The sequence below is a fragment of the Setaria italica genome, chromosome VIII (genome assembly GCF_000263155.2).
Source record: "Setaria italica strain Yugu1 chromosome VIII, Setaria_italica_v2.0, whole genome shotgun sequence".
NCBI classification, from domain to species: Eukaryota; Viridiplantae; Streptophyta; class Magnoliopsida; order Poales; family Poaceae; genus Setaria; species Setaria italica.
Window position 1 is genome coordinate 2,270,874 of NC_028457.1, and position 20,749 is coordinate 2,291,622.

General features: G+C 46.3%; 3 protein-coding genes across 5 annotated transcripts; 1 reads left to right on the top strand and 2 right to left on the bottom strand.

Annotated features, from left to right (window-relative positions):
- Positions 1–1,002: 1,002 nt before the first annotated feature.
- Positions 1,003–2,388, bottom strand: LOC101758468 (protein FANTASTIC FOUR 3). 3 transcript variants are annotated; one of them, XM_004978649.2, is made up of 2 exons: positions 2,264–2,388; positions 1,003–2,065 (listed from the first exon to the last, which is right to left on the bottom strand). In XM_004978649.2, exon 2 carries the CDS (start codon positions 2,060–2,062, stop codon positions 1,229–1,231), a length of 834 nt encoding a protein of 277 aa, XP_004978706.1. In that variant the 5' UTR covers positions 2,063–2,065; positions 2,264–2,388; the 3' UTR covers positions 1,003–1,228. The 3 variants fall into 3 exon arrangements, with proteins under 3 accessions (XP_004978706.1, XP_004978707.1, XP_022684635.1); XM_004978650.2 differs by having other exon boundaries at positions 1,003–2,120; positions 2,264–2,377; XM_022828900.1 differs by lacking the exon at positions 2,264–2,388 and adding an exon at positions 2,165–2,256.
- Positions 2,389–4,108: 1,720 nt separating this feature from the next.
- On the bottom strand, positions 4,109–8,557 carry LOC101759148 (rho GTPase-activating protein 4). Its single transcript, XM_004978651.3, has 5 exons — positions 7,624–8,557; positions 5,918–6,038; positions 5,707–5,826; positions 5,069–5,299; positions 4,109–4,964 (listed from the first exon to the last, which is right to left on the bottom strand). The coding sequence occupies exons 1-5, from the start codon at positions 8,082–8,084 to the stop codon at positions 4,386–4,388; spliced, it is 1,512 nt and encodes a 503-aa protein (XP_004978708.1). The 5' UTR covers positions 8,085–8,557; the 3' UTR covers positions 4,109–4,385.
- A 5,435-nt stretch (positions 8,558–13,992) lies between these two features.
- On the top strand, positions 13,993–18,260 carry LOC111258231 (RING-H2 finger protein ATL58-like). Its single transcript, XM_022829180.1, has 3 exons — positions 13,993–14,417; positions 16,371–16,493; positions 18,062–18,260. The coding sequence occupies exons 1-3, from the start codon at positions 13,993–13,995 to the stop codon at positions 18,258–18,260; spliced, it is 747 nt and encodes a 248-aa protein (XP_022684915.1).
- The last annotated feature ends 2,489 nt before the right edge of the window (positions 18,261–20,749 follow it).

Here is a 20,749-nt window from a genome sequence, read left to right on the forward strand (position 1 = left end):
ACCAAAATCATGAACAAATAGCTTATCAAGGCCATGTTTACTACACTTCTCCGCAGCGCGCGGGAGGGGGTGCCGCTTGGCCCGTGGTGTCGCGCGCGCTAGTCGGGACCGATGCCGGTGCTGCTGTCGCCGCCATTGCGACGGGAGAGGTGGGTGTGGAGGGCGAGGGCCTCTCACTGACAAGCTTCTCCACGAAGTTCTTAAGCAGCCCTTGGCGCGGCGTCGTTCTTCCTCGTGGTGCCGGACAAGGAGATCGCCACGTCCCCCACCGATGGGGTGGACGAAGCAGAGGCCCCCATTCTGGATCGGGATGGGGAGAGAGAGAGGTGGGAGTGCGGGCTGTATGGGGACTTAACCGACGAGGGTATTTTGGTCTTTATAGGTTTAGCTGGTTTTAGCTAGATTCAACCAGCTAAAGATCAATGGGAAGGCTTATTTGGATCCTTAGTCCAATCTCAATGGAAGTGTCATGGGGTTTGATGGACATTTAATCCCATACCACATTAGCAAAACTGCTGACTTGGTAGGTTATTTATGAGGATAGAGGAGAGGGGAGTTTCATCTCTATGAAATCCACTTGACACAGTTACCTAGTCTAATGAAATCCAATGAAATTTGCAGTGAGCATGTTATGGTTTCATGGCATGACACATTTGATCATAGGATAACGTAAAAATTAAATGATTTAGTCTACCTATGAAACTATACAATTTATGCGTTTCATTTCGTTAAAAAGCTAACATGACACTATTGTTAATAGTACAATGAAATTATGCAGCCAGCTAAAGTTTGGCACCTAAGGATTCCAGGCTCAAATAGCCGTGCTTTTCCCGAGGAGGATGGCACCGGCCTAGCCTAAACCGACCTAGCAAAATTCTGGATTTCGTTGGTGCAGGAATTGCATGCACTCTGATGAGTGTGCGTGAAGATATGCTCGACTGCATCGCCGTTGAGCGCTTGAACAGAAGTTGCAGTGATCGATCACTTGTGACATAGTAGAAATTACTGAAGTTGTCAAAAAACCAGTATGATGTATTGATGATATCGTGCTGAATTTCTGACTGAATCCATCACTTTATGGAAACATTTGAGGAAGCCTTAGGTAGCTGATGGCCTGATCGATGCTTCTCATAAGCATGACACCGTTGCATCACATGACTAATCATATATCGTGTGCAAGCTAAGTATACCAAGGACATCAACGACATCACTTAGCTCATGTCGTCGTCTAGTCTATGCATGCGTTCTTGGCTGCGTGGTGGTCGTCGTCTTCCCCGTGCATCTTGGCTGCGGCGGCGGCGTTGGCGAACTGCAGCCTGAGCCGGCCGCCCTCGCGCGTCGCCTGCAGGAGCTCCTTCCCGGGGATCACCACCTCCAGCAGCACGAACCTCCCGTCCTCCCTGAACGACCGGAAGCACACGTACGGCTTCCCGCCGCGCCCGATCGACCGTATCGGCGGCGGGAACGCCTTCGGCTGCCTCTCCTCCTTCATTGCCTCCTCCGCGGCGCCGGCGGCGTCAACGTTCCTGCTGCCGTCTGCCGTCGTCTCCGTGCCCTTGACCGCGTCGGCCTCAGCCTCGGCGTCGCCGTCGAACTTGACCATGTCGTCGGCGTCCACGGTGCTCTCGGAGCCGAGCCCCTCGGTGCAGAGCAGCAGCGACGCCGAGCTCTTATTCAGGCAGAAGCTCGCGCTCCTCTTCACGGTGGCCACGGCGCTCGCGGCCGGCTTGGGCCGCAGGAGCGCGTCCAGCGACGAGTCGTCCTTGCTCTTCTCATCGGCCTCGGCGGCGGTGGCGATGTCGAGCCACGACGCCGGCGCCGGCGCCGGCGGAAGGGCGGCTCGCTCCGGCTGCTGCTTCTCTTGGAAGTGGAGCTCGCCGAAGATCTCGGTGAAGGAGGACGGGTCGATGGGCCTGTTGGGATTGGGGTGGGTGTTGCGGTGGCACGCCGACAGCGCCTCCAGCAGCGTCGGGTTCTCCGGCAGGGGCTTCTCGAACAGCCGCCGCAGCCCGCCGTCCGACGCCATGGGCGCAGGCATCAACTGCTTATCCCTCGAGAACATGCACTGCAGAGTAGGAACAGAAGTGAACAGAAGTATTTTCAGTTCTTCACCGCGTGTGCTGTTCAGAATTCAGAAACCATGTCAGTTTTCAGAGACCGCCACCAGGAATTTTCTCTCTGAATAAAAAGGAAACCATAGCGATGATGCAAGAACTGTATGCGCAAGTGCATAGTGCATATGGAGATGTGCCACTTTATTTACCTGCAACAACAAAGGAGCTCAAGGATATGCAGAACAGTTTGAGGGGTGTGACTGTCAGCTTGACTCAAATCTTTGTGTTCTTCTGCCTTGTGGAGGTAGAGAGAAAGATTTATATATATGTATATATATACTAGGAGAAAAAAAAAGGAGAGGTGGAGAAATATGCAGTGCTTTCTGTGGCTGTGGAATTGGAATATAACAAGTGGAGGGTAGTCTTTCAACTTGAGAGTATAACCGTCGCAAAAAAGCCTTCGTTTTTATATAACGGTCACTGCAGAATCCATGAAGTCTGAAACTCTGAATGCACTTTGCACCAATGATCAGTTGCCTCAGTATTCAGATTCCGTAGTGAAAGTTGACCTGTCATGATGCTGGTGATCTTGCAGTGGCATTTGTCGGGCCTGAGCAAATTATACAGCCCAGGATGGATGGAAAATTCCGATAAGGTCAGAATACCAATCTGTCTGCCCAAACCAGATTCTGATTTCAAGTGGTGCTAGAAGCCTGGAACAGAGTGATGCCGGCTCGACAAATTTCCCCGACCAGTGGTTTACTTGCATTGTCACTGAGATTAACACAAATGTTATCTAGAGGAGGGAATAACGAGCTTCCAAGACCGAACAGGAACAGAGGATGTGAAAGTCACCCCTGAAAAGAGCAATTCGTCAGATTTACAGCTCATGCACAACAATCAGAGAGCAGGGCAAGAGCTCTCTTTATTCTCATGCCGTTTCATTGATTGTTGTCATTTGCATGTTTAAATTGCATATTCTTTGTGAAAGGTGAAAAAAAAAAGCTTACCACAGATTTGATAAACAAAAACGAATGGAGAGAAATAAAGCAATGAAAAGGGACATGGTTACGGTGCTTTAGAGCTCAGTTCAGACATTTCACTCAAGTGCAAAACAATCTTCAGTTTTTCTTTTTATAACTGTCACTCCATCAAGCACCAATTCATGGATATTTTTAGAAATCAGAATATGAGCACCAACTTGCATAGCTGTATAGGACTGCAAATTTGAAATTAATGCAGATCAAAGTGGTATCTTTGTACTGGGCACTGATGAGTCATTGCTTAAGTATTATGGGACAGAAGTTGACATGTCCTCAGTTGTGATCTTTTAGTACCATTTGTCTGCCTTGCGCAAATTATGCAGCTCGAGATTGAATCCGATAAGGTCAGCACACCAATCTGTCTGCCCAAATAAAATTCTGATCTCAAGTGGAGCTATAGCCAATCAATGATGGCAAGAACCATTTTCCTCAACCGGTACTGTACTTGTCACACGGAATAACGCTAGTGTGATCTTGAAATTGGAATACGGAGCTTCCAAACACTGACAGGGAATAAAGGATGTGACAAATACCACAACGTAGAGCAATCTGTTCCATTTCTAGCTGAACAGGAAAAAATCAAGGTAACCCCAAACATCCTTTGATTGCCTGAACTTTCTTTTCTGAAGCAGGCTTAAATATCTGAATGAAATGGTAATCTGTGGTGCCTAGTCTGTTCCCCTGTATTCTTCACGTAAGCTGGAAAACCTTTGCGTAGATTCTGTAAGCCTGTAGTCGGAAAAAAAAAATGAAGGAGAGGAGGTAGAATAAAAAGATGCTTGAGAGCTCAGTTGCAGACAGTTGCATAGGAAATTATAATGTGGAAAAGGATAAGCTCATAAGCAAAACAGAGAGCATTGAGACAAAGGGGCAAAGACATAAAGCTTAAATTTTTTCAAAGTACAACACAAGAGTGATCAATTTTAGCTGATCAATCCAAAATTTTGAAAGGGAAACATGCAGACAGCAGAATAAGGTACAATGCAATGAGAACTAGCACAGCACAGATCATACCTGAACTGTCAGGCACTTCTTAATTTAGGCATAGAAGAGATTTATGTACAATGAAAAGCATTATCTTTCATTCAGTCCAGCGGTAATCATAAGAAAGATACAAAAGTTAGTGAAGGAAAGAAGATTGAATCCGAAAATACCATGACCATGATACATCAAGAAATGATACATAGAAAACGCAAAATGTGCAAGCAAAGCAGTCGAGGGTCCTATGTTCAGGAAACATTGGGTCAGTCATCTAGTACACAATAATAGCAGCAATGCGATTTTGATTTCATCTCCATGCTTCGATCCGTTCAACCTTGGAGTTTATTCGGCTCACAATGCTCACACCTCTTGATTTCTCATCTGCAGGTGTGGCACGTGTTCCAGACTGGCCCTTGACGTTTCTGGTCCTCCTACGATTCAGGCTTCGGCTCCCCTTGCCTTGAAGAGAATTTGTAGCTGTTGCACCAGAAGCATCAGAAGTAGCAGCCGGAGTAGCAAGTGCAGGTTGTGAGCAACTAGTGGAGCTCTCCCTACTTGCCAGGATTTCACTTGTCTGGGCAGTGAAAGCAGCAGTGGCTCCTTCAGCAGCATTAAATTCATTAGGTTTGTCCTCAGAGCTGTGTGCAGGACTGTTCAGAAGGGGCTCTTCATTGACGAAAGAGGGACGCCTGGATCCTTCCTCAAGTAGAGAATCAAGTGTCACGCTGGGTTTCTGATGCCCATTCTCATCAGATGGATCCTTCTGGGGCAGTGAAACATCCTCGAGATTGGACTCTTCTCTATCCTTGAGAGTCTTCTGTATTAACATCTTGAGAAAATTCATCACTTGCACTGCATACATCAGTGCAGTCAAAGGATCTGCCATCTGCATGTTATGTGTCCTATAGTTAGCATGCCTAACCATTTCAATATTTCTATGTGGAGTGAGCTATATTGCTAGTTTGCTATGCTATTAGCACAGTGCATTACCTGAGTCATATTCGGTGCAAAAACCATAGCAATATTTCGAGTGTTCATTTTGTTTATCTGTTCTTCTTGGACTACATCAGCCATCAGATTAACAGCCCAGTCAAGCAAAGCTGCTTCAGCTGACGGAAGGCATTTTGCAGCCCGAGCACAATCCTCTTCAGATTGGCATTGCATCACCTGTTCAGGTGGGATAGGGTCCAGCACCCCACTTGGCATCTCCCTAAACCAGGCCTGGGAAGAGATGGAAAAAAAAACCAGATTGGATGAGAACATACTATGCCTTGCCAAGTAAAGGTAACTGACTCAAGAACATAAACTATTAGGGTCAACTAAGTTGACCGCACTCCTTGACTGTTCCCAAAAGCAAGATTATATTCTGCAACAGAAGATTCGTAAATAGCACGACCACAAATCCACGATCACAGCTTTGTACGTGTAGGGATAAAAGTTGAGGCAAAATCTTTGTGAAAGAAAAAGAGAAGATTGAGTACTGTTGGAAAGTGAAGTGTGGATTCACTGACAGTTGTTGACATGAAATTCTATCAGTCAAGGTAAGTACAATAATTAATAACTCCCTAATTCCTTAACATTGATTAAGAAAGTGATGCAGCCAACAGAATGAGTAGAAAGAAGCTTACTTTGATTAGACCTGCCAAACAGTGGACATCAATGCCATCTGGAACAATTCCACTGTTTAACTGGTCTCTCACAAGCTCCTCCTGGCTATTCTCCGCGTTAATACGGAAGATACCTTCTGCCTGGAAGTACAAAGCAAGACACCTTGATCAGAACAAAGCTACTAAGCAATTAAAATAGATTAAGAGTTATCGGAGATCCTAAAAAACACACCTGAAGTCCGCCTTGTTCATATAGGCGTCTTTGCATCATCAAGAGGATTGTTGGGACACTGTTTCCTCTCGAATCGTAGGAACACTGCATTGATTCTGTTGAAACTCCGAAGACACTTGCACTGCATTTCAAAGATTCAATCGGCCGAGGAATAGCAAGAGCCAAAGTAAACATGCACTGGAGTAGCAGTTTATTTTTGTTCAAAAGTTATGATGTTCAGAAGTGCACATTAGCATTGAAAAGAGATGCTTCTTGCAAGGCATAGGATATGGCCACATGAAAATGGGACCACCATGCCGATGATGTCAAGGCATCTCCATCTTTTTAAAGATCAACAATTTAGGTGGTGTCTAACAAGATTCCCAGAATCCTTAGAAGTTCTGCAAGGAACCTGAACAATCTTTACACACAAAAACTCAGCATCAAAACAAAGGTGCGAAAAAAAAATCAAAATGTTATTTGGAAGCTGAATTGTTCGGTGTACAGGTGGTTGCTCAGTTGAGTGAAACTACCATTCCTTTTTTCAGGAACTGTAACATTTAAGAATATCTCCAATTATCGATTCGTTTCCATTGATCATATATCATCAATTGAAGATTAGGCATAGGTATTTGTGCCACTTTATCTTCTTTTGAAGGAACTAGAGCCCCATCCTTCTGCAAAGTAGGAGCAAGATATAGAGCGCTTTTGTTTATTCTTTTCAGAATGCATAGTACTGAAAACCTAAATCTTGGAACCTACAATGAGAAACAATGTACAAGATACCTATGCACTTTTCATACTCTGTGTTCCATTCCAAACTTCCAATTATAAACCAGAAAATATGGCAAAGCAGAGAAACAAATATTTCAACACATAGTCCAACATCAGGCAGATGACAAGTGATCTAAAAGAAAAAACTTGAAACTCTAGTGCAAATAAAAAGGGTGTAAGTCATCTAATTAAGAATATATATGCTACCAATAAATTATGGAATCCCCAACAGAATTTTTATTTTTTCATAACGATAGATGATGTAACAATCCATTTTATATCAATTCCAGGATGAGATAAGCAGGTACAGAAAAATGACGAGACACTAATAAATAACAGCAAATCACAAATGACTCATCAATTATTTAATGGAGCACGGATGAAACATAACAGAAAATATTTCTACACAAAAGGGTAGTTCGAAGCATATCCAGTGATCCACTATGGGCAGTCAGCCTAGCACAGTTCAAATCAAGCCAAGGTTACCAATACAAACACCAAGTTCCAACTATACACACACTAAAGTCAAATGGGAAAATAAATTTTATCTGAATGTCTTCCTAAAAAAATTCACCAAAGCAAAAGGAAGGTTGCAACGCAAACAAAAGCAATCATCTTTACAAGGTTACCCCCCAGTTAGAATGGAAAAAAGGACATCATGCAAACAACTATGCCGTATAAATGCTAAAAAGGAGTGAACCTTTAACTAACCCCGTTCTAGCAACCACCAATCCACCATGTTTACATTTAGGACTTTGAGCAACACTTTATACCAAAACGCCACGAAATTTCAAAAGGGGAGCAAAATATGTCAACATCCGCCAAAATAAAATTTAAAGAGGACCTAAAAATTGAATGCTGTGAGACCACTGAATTCAGAATAAAACTCGTATCTTTCAGACTTCAGAGCATGAACTTGACACCGATTGATGAACACGGGATACGGTACCGACCTGGCACTGGGAGCGCGGCGGGGCACCTCTAGCTCGAACTCGACGGGGAGCCCCAGGAATCCATGGAACCTATTGAACGTGACGTGCGCCACGTGCTGCACGTCCGTGGGCAACCCAATCTCCATCCCGCAGCCGCCGCGTTGGACCTCGCCGGCGCCGGCGCCCACCGTTCTGCACCCGAGCAGCGACTTCCGCAGCAGCTCAAACAGCAGCGCCAAGAACGACCACCGCTCCTCCTCCTCCTCTTCTTCCTCCTCCTCCTCTGACCCCCCTGCCTGTTGCCCCCGCCGTTCTCGGAGTCCTCGGCTCCCTGTAGATCCCGCAGGCTGCTCCTGGCTGCCGCTTCCCGGGAGCACGTCGCTGTCGGCATTGGCTAAATAGCGCAGCGAGGAGGAGGTGGAGGCGCGGCTTGCGGGGGAAGCGAGGTTGGTCGGGCCCCGGAGGAGCGCCACCTCCGTCATTGCTTCCTCCTTTTCGAATTCTCACTGGAATTATGAGCTGTGATCTGGTGCGGTGTGGGGGCGATTTGGGGGGGACGAATTGGGAGATGTTTCTTGGGATTTCTCTGATGACGGAGGGGGGGCAAATGCACCAAGAAATGATTGGGGATTTCTCCTAGTGGAGTTCTTTCGACCGGAGATTGGGATTGTTGGGGGCAGGATGGAATTGGAAATGGACGAGGGGATTGGTTGTGGTGGTGCGCGTGGTCCAAATCCACGATGCAAAACACAACAAAAAAAATAATTGGATCGTCGAAATGGACAGCAAAAGGGAATTATTTTTTAACTTCAGTAATGGGTCTTTAGCCAGAAAAAGACGCAATTTTTAGCAGGAGATGATGAAATCTCGTGAGCTGTTTGGTGGAGAATGGATAGGATTTTTGTGGAGGTGGAGTTGGATTGAAGGGAGGGGGATTGAGCTGGAGCTGATGGCGCCATCATTCGTATTTGCTCCTGCTCCTCTCCTCCCTTTTTATGCCATGCTTCTCGTTCACATGGATGCGCATGCTTCTCGTTCACATGGATGCTACCATCAGAGAAAGCCTAACCTTTTTTGGAACTATTTCGAATTGGCCACGTCGCCGAAAGTTTGCTGGATGGACTAAGGGGTTTGGATACAAGAGGTTAAATTTTAGCCCTTTTGGATACCAGAGGTTAAATTTTAGCCCTGTCACCTCGGATGGATGTTCGGATACTAATTAGGAGAACTAAACATACGCTAATTACAAAACTAATTGCAGAACTTCTAGGCTAAATCGCGAGATGAATCTATTAAACCTAATTAATCCATCATTAGCGAATGGTTACTGTAGCACCATATTGTCAAATTATGGATTAATTAAGCTTAATAGATTCATCTCGCGATTTAGCCTAGAGGTTGTGTAATTAGTTTTATAATTAGTCTAGGTTTAATACTCCTAATTAGTGTCAAACATTCGATGTGACGCTCCTTGCAAACACCCCTAACTGCAAATATGTCAATTTGCATGGTACCGAAAGTCTAATTTGGTTCAGCTAAACAGAAAGGTCCAATTTGGCTGGAAGGGGGCAAAAAGGTTAAAGGTACAGATCGATTAAAACGGCTGATAGGAGGGAGGTGTTTGGCTTAGGCAAGTTAAAGTTTAGTCCTATCACATCAGATATTTAGGTATTAAGGATCTGTTTGGATATCCTGTGTTAAAGTTTTAACACTCTTAAATGAAGTGCTAAAGTTTAACATATTGGGGTGTTAGGATGGTATGTTAAACTTTAACATTTTTGGTGCGAAATGACTCCATTGCCCCCTCATTTATGGCCAGCGGACCACTTGGGAGGAGAGAGAAGGGGCAATGGTGGGAAAAAGTGGAGAGGGGGACCACTTTTAACAAGTTTAACAAGTTTTAACACCCCTTTGATGTGTTTATGAAATTAGGAGTATTAAACTTTAACACATCCTTTTTAACATCCCTGTTTGGGAGGCAATGTGTTAAAAGTGTGTTAAAAGTGGGGTGTTAAATTTTAACACCCCTATCCAAACACCCCCTAATTAGGAGTATTAAACATACTCTAATTACAAAACTAGTTGCACATATGGAGTCTAATTCGTGAGAGGAATCTATTAAAGTAGTGTTTGGATGTAGATATTGGAGCCCAGACATTGGAATTGGAATCAGGTTTCTTCAATACTGTTGTTTGGATGCACATAGAATTGAGATTTGGCATTGAAGATCCAATTCCTTAGAGCAACTCCAAGAGTACTCCAAAAAATTCTTCCCCAAAACTATGTATTGGGGGTTCCTCCAAAAAAATTTCCCCCAAAAAACATATCAATCCACAGCAGATCGCTAATAAATAGCCCCCAATATTTTAAAACAGGCCACGTCATCATATTGGGCAAATCGGAAGGGACTCGCGAGCGTGCGGGAATCAAGATTGGGGGAGGAATGCCAACGCTAAAATATACGCGGTGGTAGGCTGTTTTTTAGCGTTGCTAAAAAATTGGGGAAGGTTTGGATGGACTGTTGAAGTTCATTTTTTCTCTTTTTTCCTTTAAAAAAGTATTGGGGTAAGATTAGCAGCTTCTTGGAGTCGCTCTTAGTATTGAACTATAGGAGCCTATCCCAATACATATCCCAATACAGAGCCCGACCCCTCCGTATTGAGTGGAATTGGACCCGACTGCTTCTTCACCGTGCGCAAGCGCCCCCGTCGCCGGCGGCCAGCGCCCCTCTTTCTCGTGGCTGGCAAGCTCCTCTTCCTCTTCCCCATGCCCGAGGAGCTCCTCTTCCTCTTCTCCATGGCCGGCGGCGCGAGATCTGCTTCCTCTTCCCACTGGATGACGACGCGACCTCCTCTTCGTCTTCCCATGGCCGACGACCTCCTCTTCCTCTTCTCCATGGACGGCAGCGCGAGATCCGCTTTCTCTTCCCCATGGACGGCACCACGGCCTCCTCTTCCTCTCCCTATGGCCGGCGGCACGAGGTCCACCATGACGACTGGCGCGAGATCCGCTTGCCATGTTGGCTGGGGTTGAGGTCCCCTCGTCGTTGCTGAGGTCAAGCTCCCCGTGGCCGCAGTTGAGCTCCCCTGCCATGGCTCAACATTTCAATTCCATTCTTTCGCATCCAAATCTACTTGCTAGGATTCCAAAAGCCAATTCAATGGTCATCCAAACAATAGTATTCCAATTGCAGCCATTTCAATACCATAGCTGCTTTGGTATTGAACCCAATTCAATTTCAGCTCCCCCAATATCTACATCCAAACGGACCCTAAACCTAATTAGTCCATGATTTGATAATGTGGTGCTACAGTAAACATTTGCTAATGATTGCTTAATTAGGCTTAACAAATTCATCTCATGAATTAGCCTAGGAGTTTGCAATTAATTTTATAATTATGTCATGTTTAGTCCTTCTAATTGTCATCCGAACATTCGATGTGATAGGATTAAACTTTAACCTCTGTTATCCAAACACCCCCTAATTAAAATACCTGCTCCATTGCGTTTCGCACCAGAAGATGGCTGTCATGCACTCAAAGCAGCGCCCATCAAAAGAAATGCAGTACTGAACTGGAAGAAAGCTTTTTTTCTTTTTGCTTCATAAATTTTACGCAGTTCATCTAGTTGTTACTAGTACTGTGCACCAGTACAGCTTCCTGGCCTCATAAATTGGCAAAGCATTTTGCTAAGATGTTCATCTAGAGATTCTCCGCTTTTGTGGATGTGCAAGAAGAAGATGACATGGCATGGCATGTCATTCATCATATGATGAGTGATGACACAGTATTAGCAGGAGCAACAGGATTCTTCTGCTGACCACGTGATGTGCATGTGCTCTCTTCAGGATTGGACCCAGCACAAGAGGAGTTTCTGGTTGGATTTACAAGTTTCAGAAGTAAAGCTTCAGCAATGTTCAGGGCCCAGAAAAGTGGCATATACATCTGAAGAATTATATTTATTTTAAAAATCGTACAAGAGCTAGTACTCATGAATTATTTGGCTAATTATTTGATCTGTTGATGCCAGCTAAACTCAAGTGTCGTCCATTTTAATCCTCGAGAAAACATTGCACGTTGCGTGACAATCAAGTCGAAACAACATTCTTCTGTCGTATCGTACCGTAGTACTAGCTCCTGCTAGGCCGGTTGGTGAGGAGTAATAAAAAACCCAGAAAGTGCTTGTATCCGAGAATGTTAGTACGTTTAGGATTGTAAGATTATAACTTCAGTTGGACTCTACCTGCCATGTTCAAGGTTTAATGGCATTGTTTTTAGAAGTTTGGCATACCAAATTGTTGCATCATGCTTTTAAATTTTTTAAATACCATTCGTTGTGTTATAATGCTTCTGCTGCTAACTTACAATTACGCGAGGATGATAAAAAACTAAAATGACCTGCACTTTGGAACGTTAGGAACAGAGGGAGGATTTTTTTATTTTCTTTTCCCAGCTGCTTCTTCTGTTGGATAAGAACAACACACCAGGACTGCTTGACTTGGATTATGTGATGGCACGACGATACCACTCATAGTTAATGATATGTTAATTTGGCCAGCTCGCAACAAACCTATAATAAGTGCGTGAAGCATCTTCTTCTTCTTCTTCTTTATTTTGAAGTTGGTTGATTCCATTGTTGAAAGAAAAAATGTATGATAAAATAATCTAATTCCTTTATGTAGGATAACAAGCATTAAATAAACACGGGAAAAGGTAGAGGTAAATAGACTAGACTTCAAAAGAAATGGAGACATCGTGTCCATCGAAATGCTTCTCGTTGGAATCGCGCACAAGATGTTTGGGCTGTTTAGTTGTTACCAGTGTGCGGCCCGGCCCACCTTACAAATGGGCTTGCGTGATGCGTGAGCGTGAGTAGCTTAATCATCAGTCAACAGGACTCTGTGACCTTCGAATCGAACGTGTTCTTTTACCAGCTACACACTTTTTTTTTTCCATATAAGAAGCTACACACTTCAGTTCATGTTTCCATTCCAGCACCAGCAGGCAAATGCAAACCACTGGAACGGAATCTTGTACGTACATTGTTTAGAAAGCTGCCGTTTATAGTTCGGCTTGCAAGACATCAAATTCAGGTGACATCGATCGAACGCCTAGGAGTACAAAGTGTTAAAAACTCCCAAGTTCTGACCCCATTAGCCGCATCAAAACTGATGATTCTTTGCTTTGCCAACTGAAGACGTACGTGTTGCTAAGCAACCGCCATGAGCCATGATCAGTACCAACAAGAAAGCTGCAGGTTCATTGTTTACAGAAGAAAAACTAAATTTGCATGGAACCAAACATTTATGCAAGATGAGACATCATTTTTTTTTTTTGTGACCATGGTTACCCCAATTTCCCTAGCGAAACAGACATACAATCATCTGTTTTACATGCGAGTACAAGCTGCAATGGAACTTCCTGAACCAATACCATCAGCTTCAATGCTTCGAAACACTACTTGCTAAACACTTTGCTAGCATCACCGTTCAGTATTCACTACTGGTGCTTGCGTGCTTCTAGGCAACACGGATCCTGAACGATGGCATGAGGAGCTTGCATGCTCGGCTCCGGCGAGGTGATGAAGCCCGGTGCAGCGTAGAAAGACCGCGGCGGCGGTTGCCGTGGCATGTGCCAGCTGACCAGCTCGATGTCGTTGCTTCCAGTACTGCTGTCGCCGTCGTCGAGCTCGTCAGCCGGCGGAGCTCCTCTGACCTCTGCTCGGCACGGTTCGGCTGTCTGGAGGAAGAAGAAAGACGGTCAGAGAGAGAGAGGGAGATGAGGCCGGGGAGTTGGTGGCTGCGCGCTGGAGAGCCGAGGCGAGGAGGGACGAGCGCGACCGGCAGACGCGTGGCGGAGCAGAGACGGCACGGGTGAGGAGGGCCGAGCGCGAGCGTCTGGTCTGGCGCGTGGCGTCGCCAGTGCCGACGGGACGCCGACGGCATGGGTCGCGGCGGGCAGTTGGCGCCGGAGTTGGTGCATTGCGTCGCGTTTGCGCGTGACGACGTAATGTGGGGGCTGGACGTGGGCGCCGGCGCGTGTCGGCGTCGGAGCTCGCCGGCGGGCTGAATGGCTGATGACAGCCGCGCGTTGTGCATCGCTAGGCGAGCAGGTCACGGCGGCACGCACTGCAGGGCTCAGTCCGTGCACAAAAATCCGGCCCCAAACTTGCTAAGGTAGGTTCTGGATGCGGATCGGAATCGAGGAGGCCGGATCGGAATCGGACACCGCGCGCGTGCGATCCAAGCAGCAGCAGCAGATCGGAGTCCGACTCCCGGTGATTTGCCGCCACCACCGCCTACATAACCAATCGATCCATCCATCAATCAACTCGTCGTCTCTGTCTTGGCCATTGTTCCTCTTGGGTGCCGTCTCCCTTCCGATCCCTGCCATGGAAGAAGATATAGTGTGGGAGATTGGGGAGATCGAAGCCCAAGGAGGAGGAGAGTCGCCGCCGTTGTTTGACCAAGCCACGCCGCCGCCGCTTTACCCGCCGGCGTCGGTCTCGTCACTCACCCGAGGCGATGCCGCCGCCGCTTCCATCAGCAACAAGCGCGGCCGCGTCGCCGCCTCCAGCAAGGCCATCCAAGGCCTGCGGGAGGTGACGGCGCCGCCGACGGACGGGTCCGACGACGACTGCTGCGCCATCTGCCTTCAGGATCTCGATTACTCCGACAAGGCCCATCCAGTTCCGGTGAGGGCCATGCCTTGCTCGCACACCTTTCACGAGCACTGCATCTTCGAGTGGCTCCGCCGGAACGCCGTCTGCCCTCTCTGCCGCCACCAGCTGCCCACGGAGGACGACCACGAGCAGGAGCAGGAACAGGGGAGGAGGAGGAGGAGGAGGAGGATCAGGAATTTCAGGATCCGGTTCGTCTACATCGATGAGGACGGCCAGCCGCGCTATGGCTCCAGCGACGACGAGGAGGAGGAGGAGGAGGAGGTGGACCCGGAGCAGTTCGAGGCGGCCTTGAGAGAATTTTACGCTGGACTGGATCAGACGATCAGACCACAAAGCTAGCTTGCACTGGGACTGGAAGATGATCGATTCGGCATGCCAGAGCCTCCTCCTCCATCTCAATCCACTGCCTTCAACTTCAGCTTGAGCTTGCTGTTGAGTTTCTATGTAATCTTACTTAAGAGATGCCAGATCAACTGGATCTTGTGTTCTATTTGAATTCATCCTATGAGATTCATATATCTCATTCTCAGACTCATCATGCATGTTTCCAAATTCAGTCTCTAGAATTTACAACTGCCTCCAGGTGTTGCAGCATATCACTGTGCTTGTCAATGTCAATGGTCTCCTGCATTGTGAGTAATCCTGGAGGTTCAAATTTCAAAACAGGGCTATGAGCTGAAGAATTAAAAGACATGAACCATGCATGCAAATAGAGAGGGTAAAATAATCTCATAACAATTGGGGGAGCAATTTCCAAGCAGCTCTTTGTGGCACTGAGAAACCACCATGCCTACTTGTATCATCTGCAGTTTTTTCTTTTTTTGGCAGAAATGTGTAGTGTGATATTTGCGTTGGTACAAGCACCAGGAGTTGGAATTGGGATGGCGCCAATTTCCTGAATTGGTGAGCATGCACAAAGGCTCATCAACTTCTGATTTTGTTTTTGGGTAATTCCATTTGTTACAGTTATTGGTGCATCCTAAAGCAGTGCATATTACTATACTGCTTTTGTTGGTACCTATCAGAGATAAATTTTGATCTGCCCTTGTTTGAAAAATCCTTAAGATAGCGTATTTGGAAGCCAAACTCTGAAACTCATATGTAATGCAGCAATGCGACATTGTACTTGCAAAGTGTAATGGTTGCAATGCCTTTACTATTGCTGCGATTCTCAACATGACTTCTGCTATCACATTCAGATAATTTTAGGCATGCACAAAAGGGACAAAACTCTGGATATAATTGTAAGCATATAAACTCCAGTCATATCTTAATCTGAGAACCATTCAGGAACACCTTCACCTAGGAAATTTAGCTTTTCAGTTTTGCACAAGACTTGAGTTATTGGTATGAATGACGGAAAAAATGCAGGCATGGAATTTACCGAGTACCTGTCAGTTGCTTTGTAAAGTACAATACAATTGGCATTAGTTATCACAGATTTGTTGACATACCAATACTGAAAACATGTGAACTTTGCAACAAATACTGAAAATACCTGTTTCTACCACTGTTCTACTGTTGGCCGCGCCCCGGTTGATCGTGGCCGTCGGCCCTGCCGCGTGCGCGCCATCAGACTTCCTTAAAAACATATACTAGATGGATATGGATGCTTGTTACGATAAATGTCGAACTGGCAGTTTGCTGCTTTATAGCAAAACGGAGTCCTAGGTCTTGGTACTACTTACATGGCATTTTACTCGCCACTGGTATCCTTGCTCTTCTAGCTTTAACTGTGGTTTTGCACAAAATAGATCATGCCTGCGGCCTGCCTTGCCTATGCTTCCTGTGACAGCATCGCCTAATGCTCGCCAGCTTGCCATGACAAGTGTAGCCAGCCTATGTCGTTATGCCCAAGTACAGGTAAGCATGTTGTTCCAAATGTCGTTTACATGGTCTCAATGGATTGTTTAGTTTTGCTTTAGTCGACTCCTGTAGCTTCAACACTTATATGCAGGGCTACTCCCACCGTGCCTTTTTGTTTACTTAAAATGATCTTCTTTTCAGTTCTCTACATTTTTAAAATCATAGAGAATGCTGCCTAATTCTATATAATCTTCATTCGATTGTATTATTCTTTCATGCAGTTATGCAGATTACATTGCAATATATGCTCAACTGACCTGGAGCCCTCATCAAGAATGCACGATTAACTATGAAATGGTGCCTACTTACAGCTGCATGACACAGATTACTGTCCTCGGCTCGAGGTATGAAGTGGTCCGTCCAATTTGATAGTGCTACTAATTAGTATATGTAATGTTCACACATCTGTGTGTGTTGTTCATCTGCTCAGGCAATTTACATGCTTACTTCGGTACTAACTTCATGTTTAGCCCTTCATCTAGGCTGAGAGGTCCTCTTTTTCTCTCGTTAAAAGCTGCTACTTTCATACGTGCAGATTCAAGTCCCTTAGAATGTGACATACACTGTGAATCATATTGCTGATTGAGGTTAGTTACCGACTTTCCTCTGTTTTATGTTCATCGTCAGGTGATTTTTGTGGACTTGAATTGTGAGTCATCACTCCTATATGAAATTGGTATGTCAAGATATGTATGGACACTCACAAAAAAGACATTTCATCTTGAATGAACATGTCTCAAATTTCTGGTTAGCAGAAGAACAAAAGAAAACTGCACAACAATACGTGGCTTTTAAATATTAATGAAAGATTCAGGTTCATGTGCATTAACTAATATTTCAATAAATGCTTCATCTAATCCTAATTGCCAATGTGCTTGCTCTGGCCCTTACCTCGGAACCCCTCTGCTTACATCTTGCATGCCATGTGTACCAAACTGTATTGCATTAACTAGAACCTCTCCGATGCTGCAGTCTGGCGTCCTGGTAGCTGTGAGGGAGGATAAGAATCTGCCGCACCACAAATGAGATGCAAAAATAGAGGCAAGGCTTCAAGATGGTTGTTTATTCTCAGTTTTTTGGGTATTTTGTTTATGTCTTAGTTTGCATGGAAAATAGAGCATTAATATGAAAGCACAGGCATAGTTTTTTGTCTAATATTTAATTCCTTTACATTATTTTGAATGTAACAATTGAATCTGATTTCTCTATTCACCAACAGGTATGAAGTTCACATTGAACTCAACATGTAGATTGACTACAAAAACTGACTGCCACCAGCTTGGTGGTGTTTCAATGCAGCAATTACTGTTGTCTTGGACCAAGCACCAATGGGGTGATAGAAAGATCAAGGTTAATATCCTGCTCATACATTGATCGATCTAACAGTTTAGTGTCAATTACTTCATCATTCCTAATAGCAAATCCAAATTTAATGAACCCTGATGTCCTCTGTAAAAAGTTCTGAATTAGTACTAGCCTAAAACATATTTGTGATTTCAAGTTAACTCTACTTAATTCCATAGTCTACTCTAAGGATGTGTGTTTTTTCAGATTGCTCTTGGTTCTTGTATTTTTTATATGATAAGTAATATTTCTGTCCTGGCCCTTCCTTTATTTTAGCGCCTTGTGTATGGTTTGCCCCACATGACACTGTTGGACTAAGTTCATTTTTCTCCCTTCTTGTGACTGTCTTATGATAGTTTGGTTAATGGTATTACACTGTTCATGGCCTAATTGGCCTGGTGGTTCTTCACCTGATTATTGTTCTACTGAAACCACGCCAGCCCTGCCTGATTCAATGAACTGTCCATACATAACTGCATTTCATTCTATGCAGAGCTATTTGTGAACCTTTGCAAGTTCAGCTTGATGCTATATTGGTAACTGTTTACTGTCCATTTCTCTTATGCAGCAGGGGTCAATGGAATTCAGTTGGCAGCTGTGACAAGGAAACTGAACCGATAGCGAATGAACAGGAACCTGCACCATACACCTTGGTGTACCTGAATACAACAAAGATGTCTGACTACAGGAAGGAGGTACACCCTTCAGTCTATCGCAAACAGAAGTTGACTGAGGAGGAGAGGACATCGCCTGACAAGAATGAATGAAGTCGTTACCCTACACAACATGCTGGAATTTTGATTAAATCCAACTTTTGATTCAGAGATTCAGTGTTTCAGCAACATCGGCAGTCAGGTCAAAATAGGAAAGTAGGCAACGAGCTGTCAAGCTCGGCAAAAACTGAACTCACCCACCGTCCCTGGAAACTAAATCTGGCCATTGGTTGGTGGAACTACAACAATTTCACAAGCCTTGGCGGCCCTGTGGCAAGTGCGGAATTTTCTAATTGCATCCTGCCACCGTAGCGGCGTCGTGGGGTGCGGCTGCACCGAGCTGATGTCATCCTGTGGATGCAGAGGCGTCGTGGGTTGGTGCGGCTCCACCGTCAGTGAAGCGAGGAAGCGGTTGACAGCAAGAACCGCCAACACAAAGGTTATCTCGACACTCCCTCCTCTGAATTGCTGCATCTTGAGGTGCTCCAGGGTGTGCGCTAGGCAGCGGGCTGAGTCGATGGCGGGGCACTCGTCGTTGCCAGTGGCCTTGTCGACACGCTGCACATAACACATTACAAATTGATTGATGGATCAATTCCGATGGATCAAGCAGAGATACATGACAGATGGAAAGCGAGCATACCCGGAGAGTAAGGTCCTTCAGGTTCGGCATCCAGCGAAGCAGTGATAAGAGATCTAATGCATGGTGTGCCGTGGCCAACTCAACAGCCACACCAAGGGTACGAACGAACGGTAGTATCAGTACCTGCTGACGGCTGACCTGCAGAACATCAAGTAGAATGCTAAAACTTTTTTTGGAAGAACTAAAAAGGTGGATGTATCAAACAGAGGCAGGCAATTAGAGACATACCCTCATCATGTACTCGGATCTGATTACAATGTTCTGTTGGTGCATATCAACCTGATCGACAGTGTTCAAGATGCTGCAGAACATAATGTTGATCTGTACCAGGGGAGGAGGACGAGCCGCCGCCGCCTTGGGGGCAGGTACCACCCCGAGGGTGAGGCGTGTGAGTGCAGGGGCTTGGCCAATGGTGACCTTGTGGTCGGCCGTGCAGCTGTAAAATTGCAGCGCCACCAAACTTGGAGACGCAATGAGGAGACCATCTTCATTGCAGGCTTCAGTCAAGGGACACGACCGGATGGTGAGAGTCTTCAGCCCTTGCAGATCATGGACAGTTTGTGATAGATCAGACCCGTCGAAGGCGCAAGCTGTGAGTGTGAGGTACTTGAGGCTGGACCATGCGTGGCCATCCAGGTAAGCAGCTTCCATTGCGTGGCGAAGGCAAGCCCTGATGTTAACGAAACCAATTGCCAGGAAAGTGAGACGCCGGCTGCGGAGGTGCTGAAGAGGCGCCTCCATGTCCTCCGGCCTTGTCAGGTTAAGCAAGATGACTTCCTGCACCTCCCTTGCCGTCAGGATGTCGATCCATCGCCGAAGACGCTCCGGCGCGGGGAACGCCGACGAGTCGACTCGGAGGCACGCGATGGGTCCCGGGTGAACGTCCAAGATGCGGTCTATCTCCCCGGTCACGTCCACGTAGCGCCCACTCAGGCCGGGGCCCCACCTGATGATGGAATCAGCCGCCGCCACAAGCCCGGCGTCATGAAGCTTCAGCGGGAACTTCATCCAAGCCTGGAGCCGCTCCTCCTTGAAGGGGCGCTGGTAGATGAAGAGGTCGAAGTAGGGGTCGAACCGGTCGTCAGGGTAGATTCCTCGGTAGTGCAGCGCGAGCGCCACGGGGTCCTCCTTGTCGTCGTCGTTCGCCCCATCCAGCAAGATGAGGCGATCCGGCGGAGGGGGAAGAGCGCGGACCGACTTCTTGATGAGCGCGGGCGTCCGCTCCAGGGCGCCGGGCCTGTCGCCGCCGCCGCCCTTTCCGACCCCGGTCTGGGGTGCCGTATCCATCTCCGCCTTGGACTTCTCCGACGCGGATGGCCTGATCAGGGCGCTGGAGGTCGATCGGGAGGGATGGCGCAGGTAGGGATCGACCGGGTTTGGGAGGGATTGGGGGAGGATTAGGGATTGGGGATTGCAGATGCGTCGACCGTTAAGAGGGAGGGGCCTCGAGGGAGGGGGTTTTTATTTGGATTCTGTCCTCCAAGGCTCCAACCGTTTTCGTTTCCTTAGCTTCAGAGAAGCAGAGGAGGTCTGCAATTGCCAAATGATTTTTTTTTTACAAAGTTATAAGATGCTTGGCAGTTACAAAACGCAATCACGGCTAAACTAAATTGTTTCTTCTGCTGATCTTGACCCAACCATTCACGGGTGCTGCTTCTGCTGGCTGAAAGGTAACCCCCTGACTGAATGTCTGAAACTTAACCATGGTCTGATGATGGTTGCAGGCACATCATGTCTTGTGCTGCGTGAGGCTGGACAAGATCGACTTCGCGCCCATGATGGCCAGATACCGATGCTGATGACGGCAGGCTGGAAAAGCAAAAGAGAGTGTCCTTCCTAATTGTTCTTGAGATGCTGTTGCAAATTCAGTTTGGGGATGATCCACTTCTTTGCCAGATGT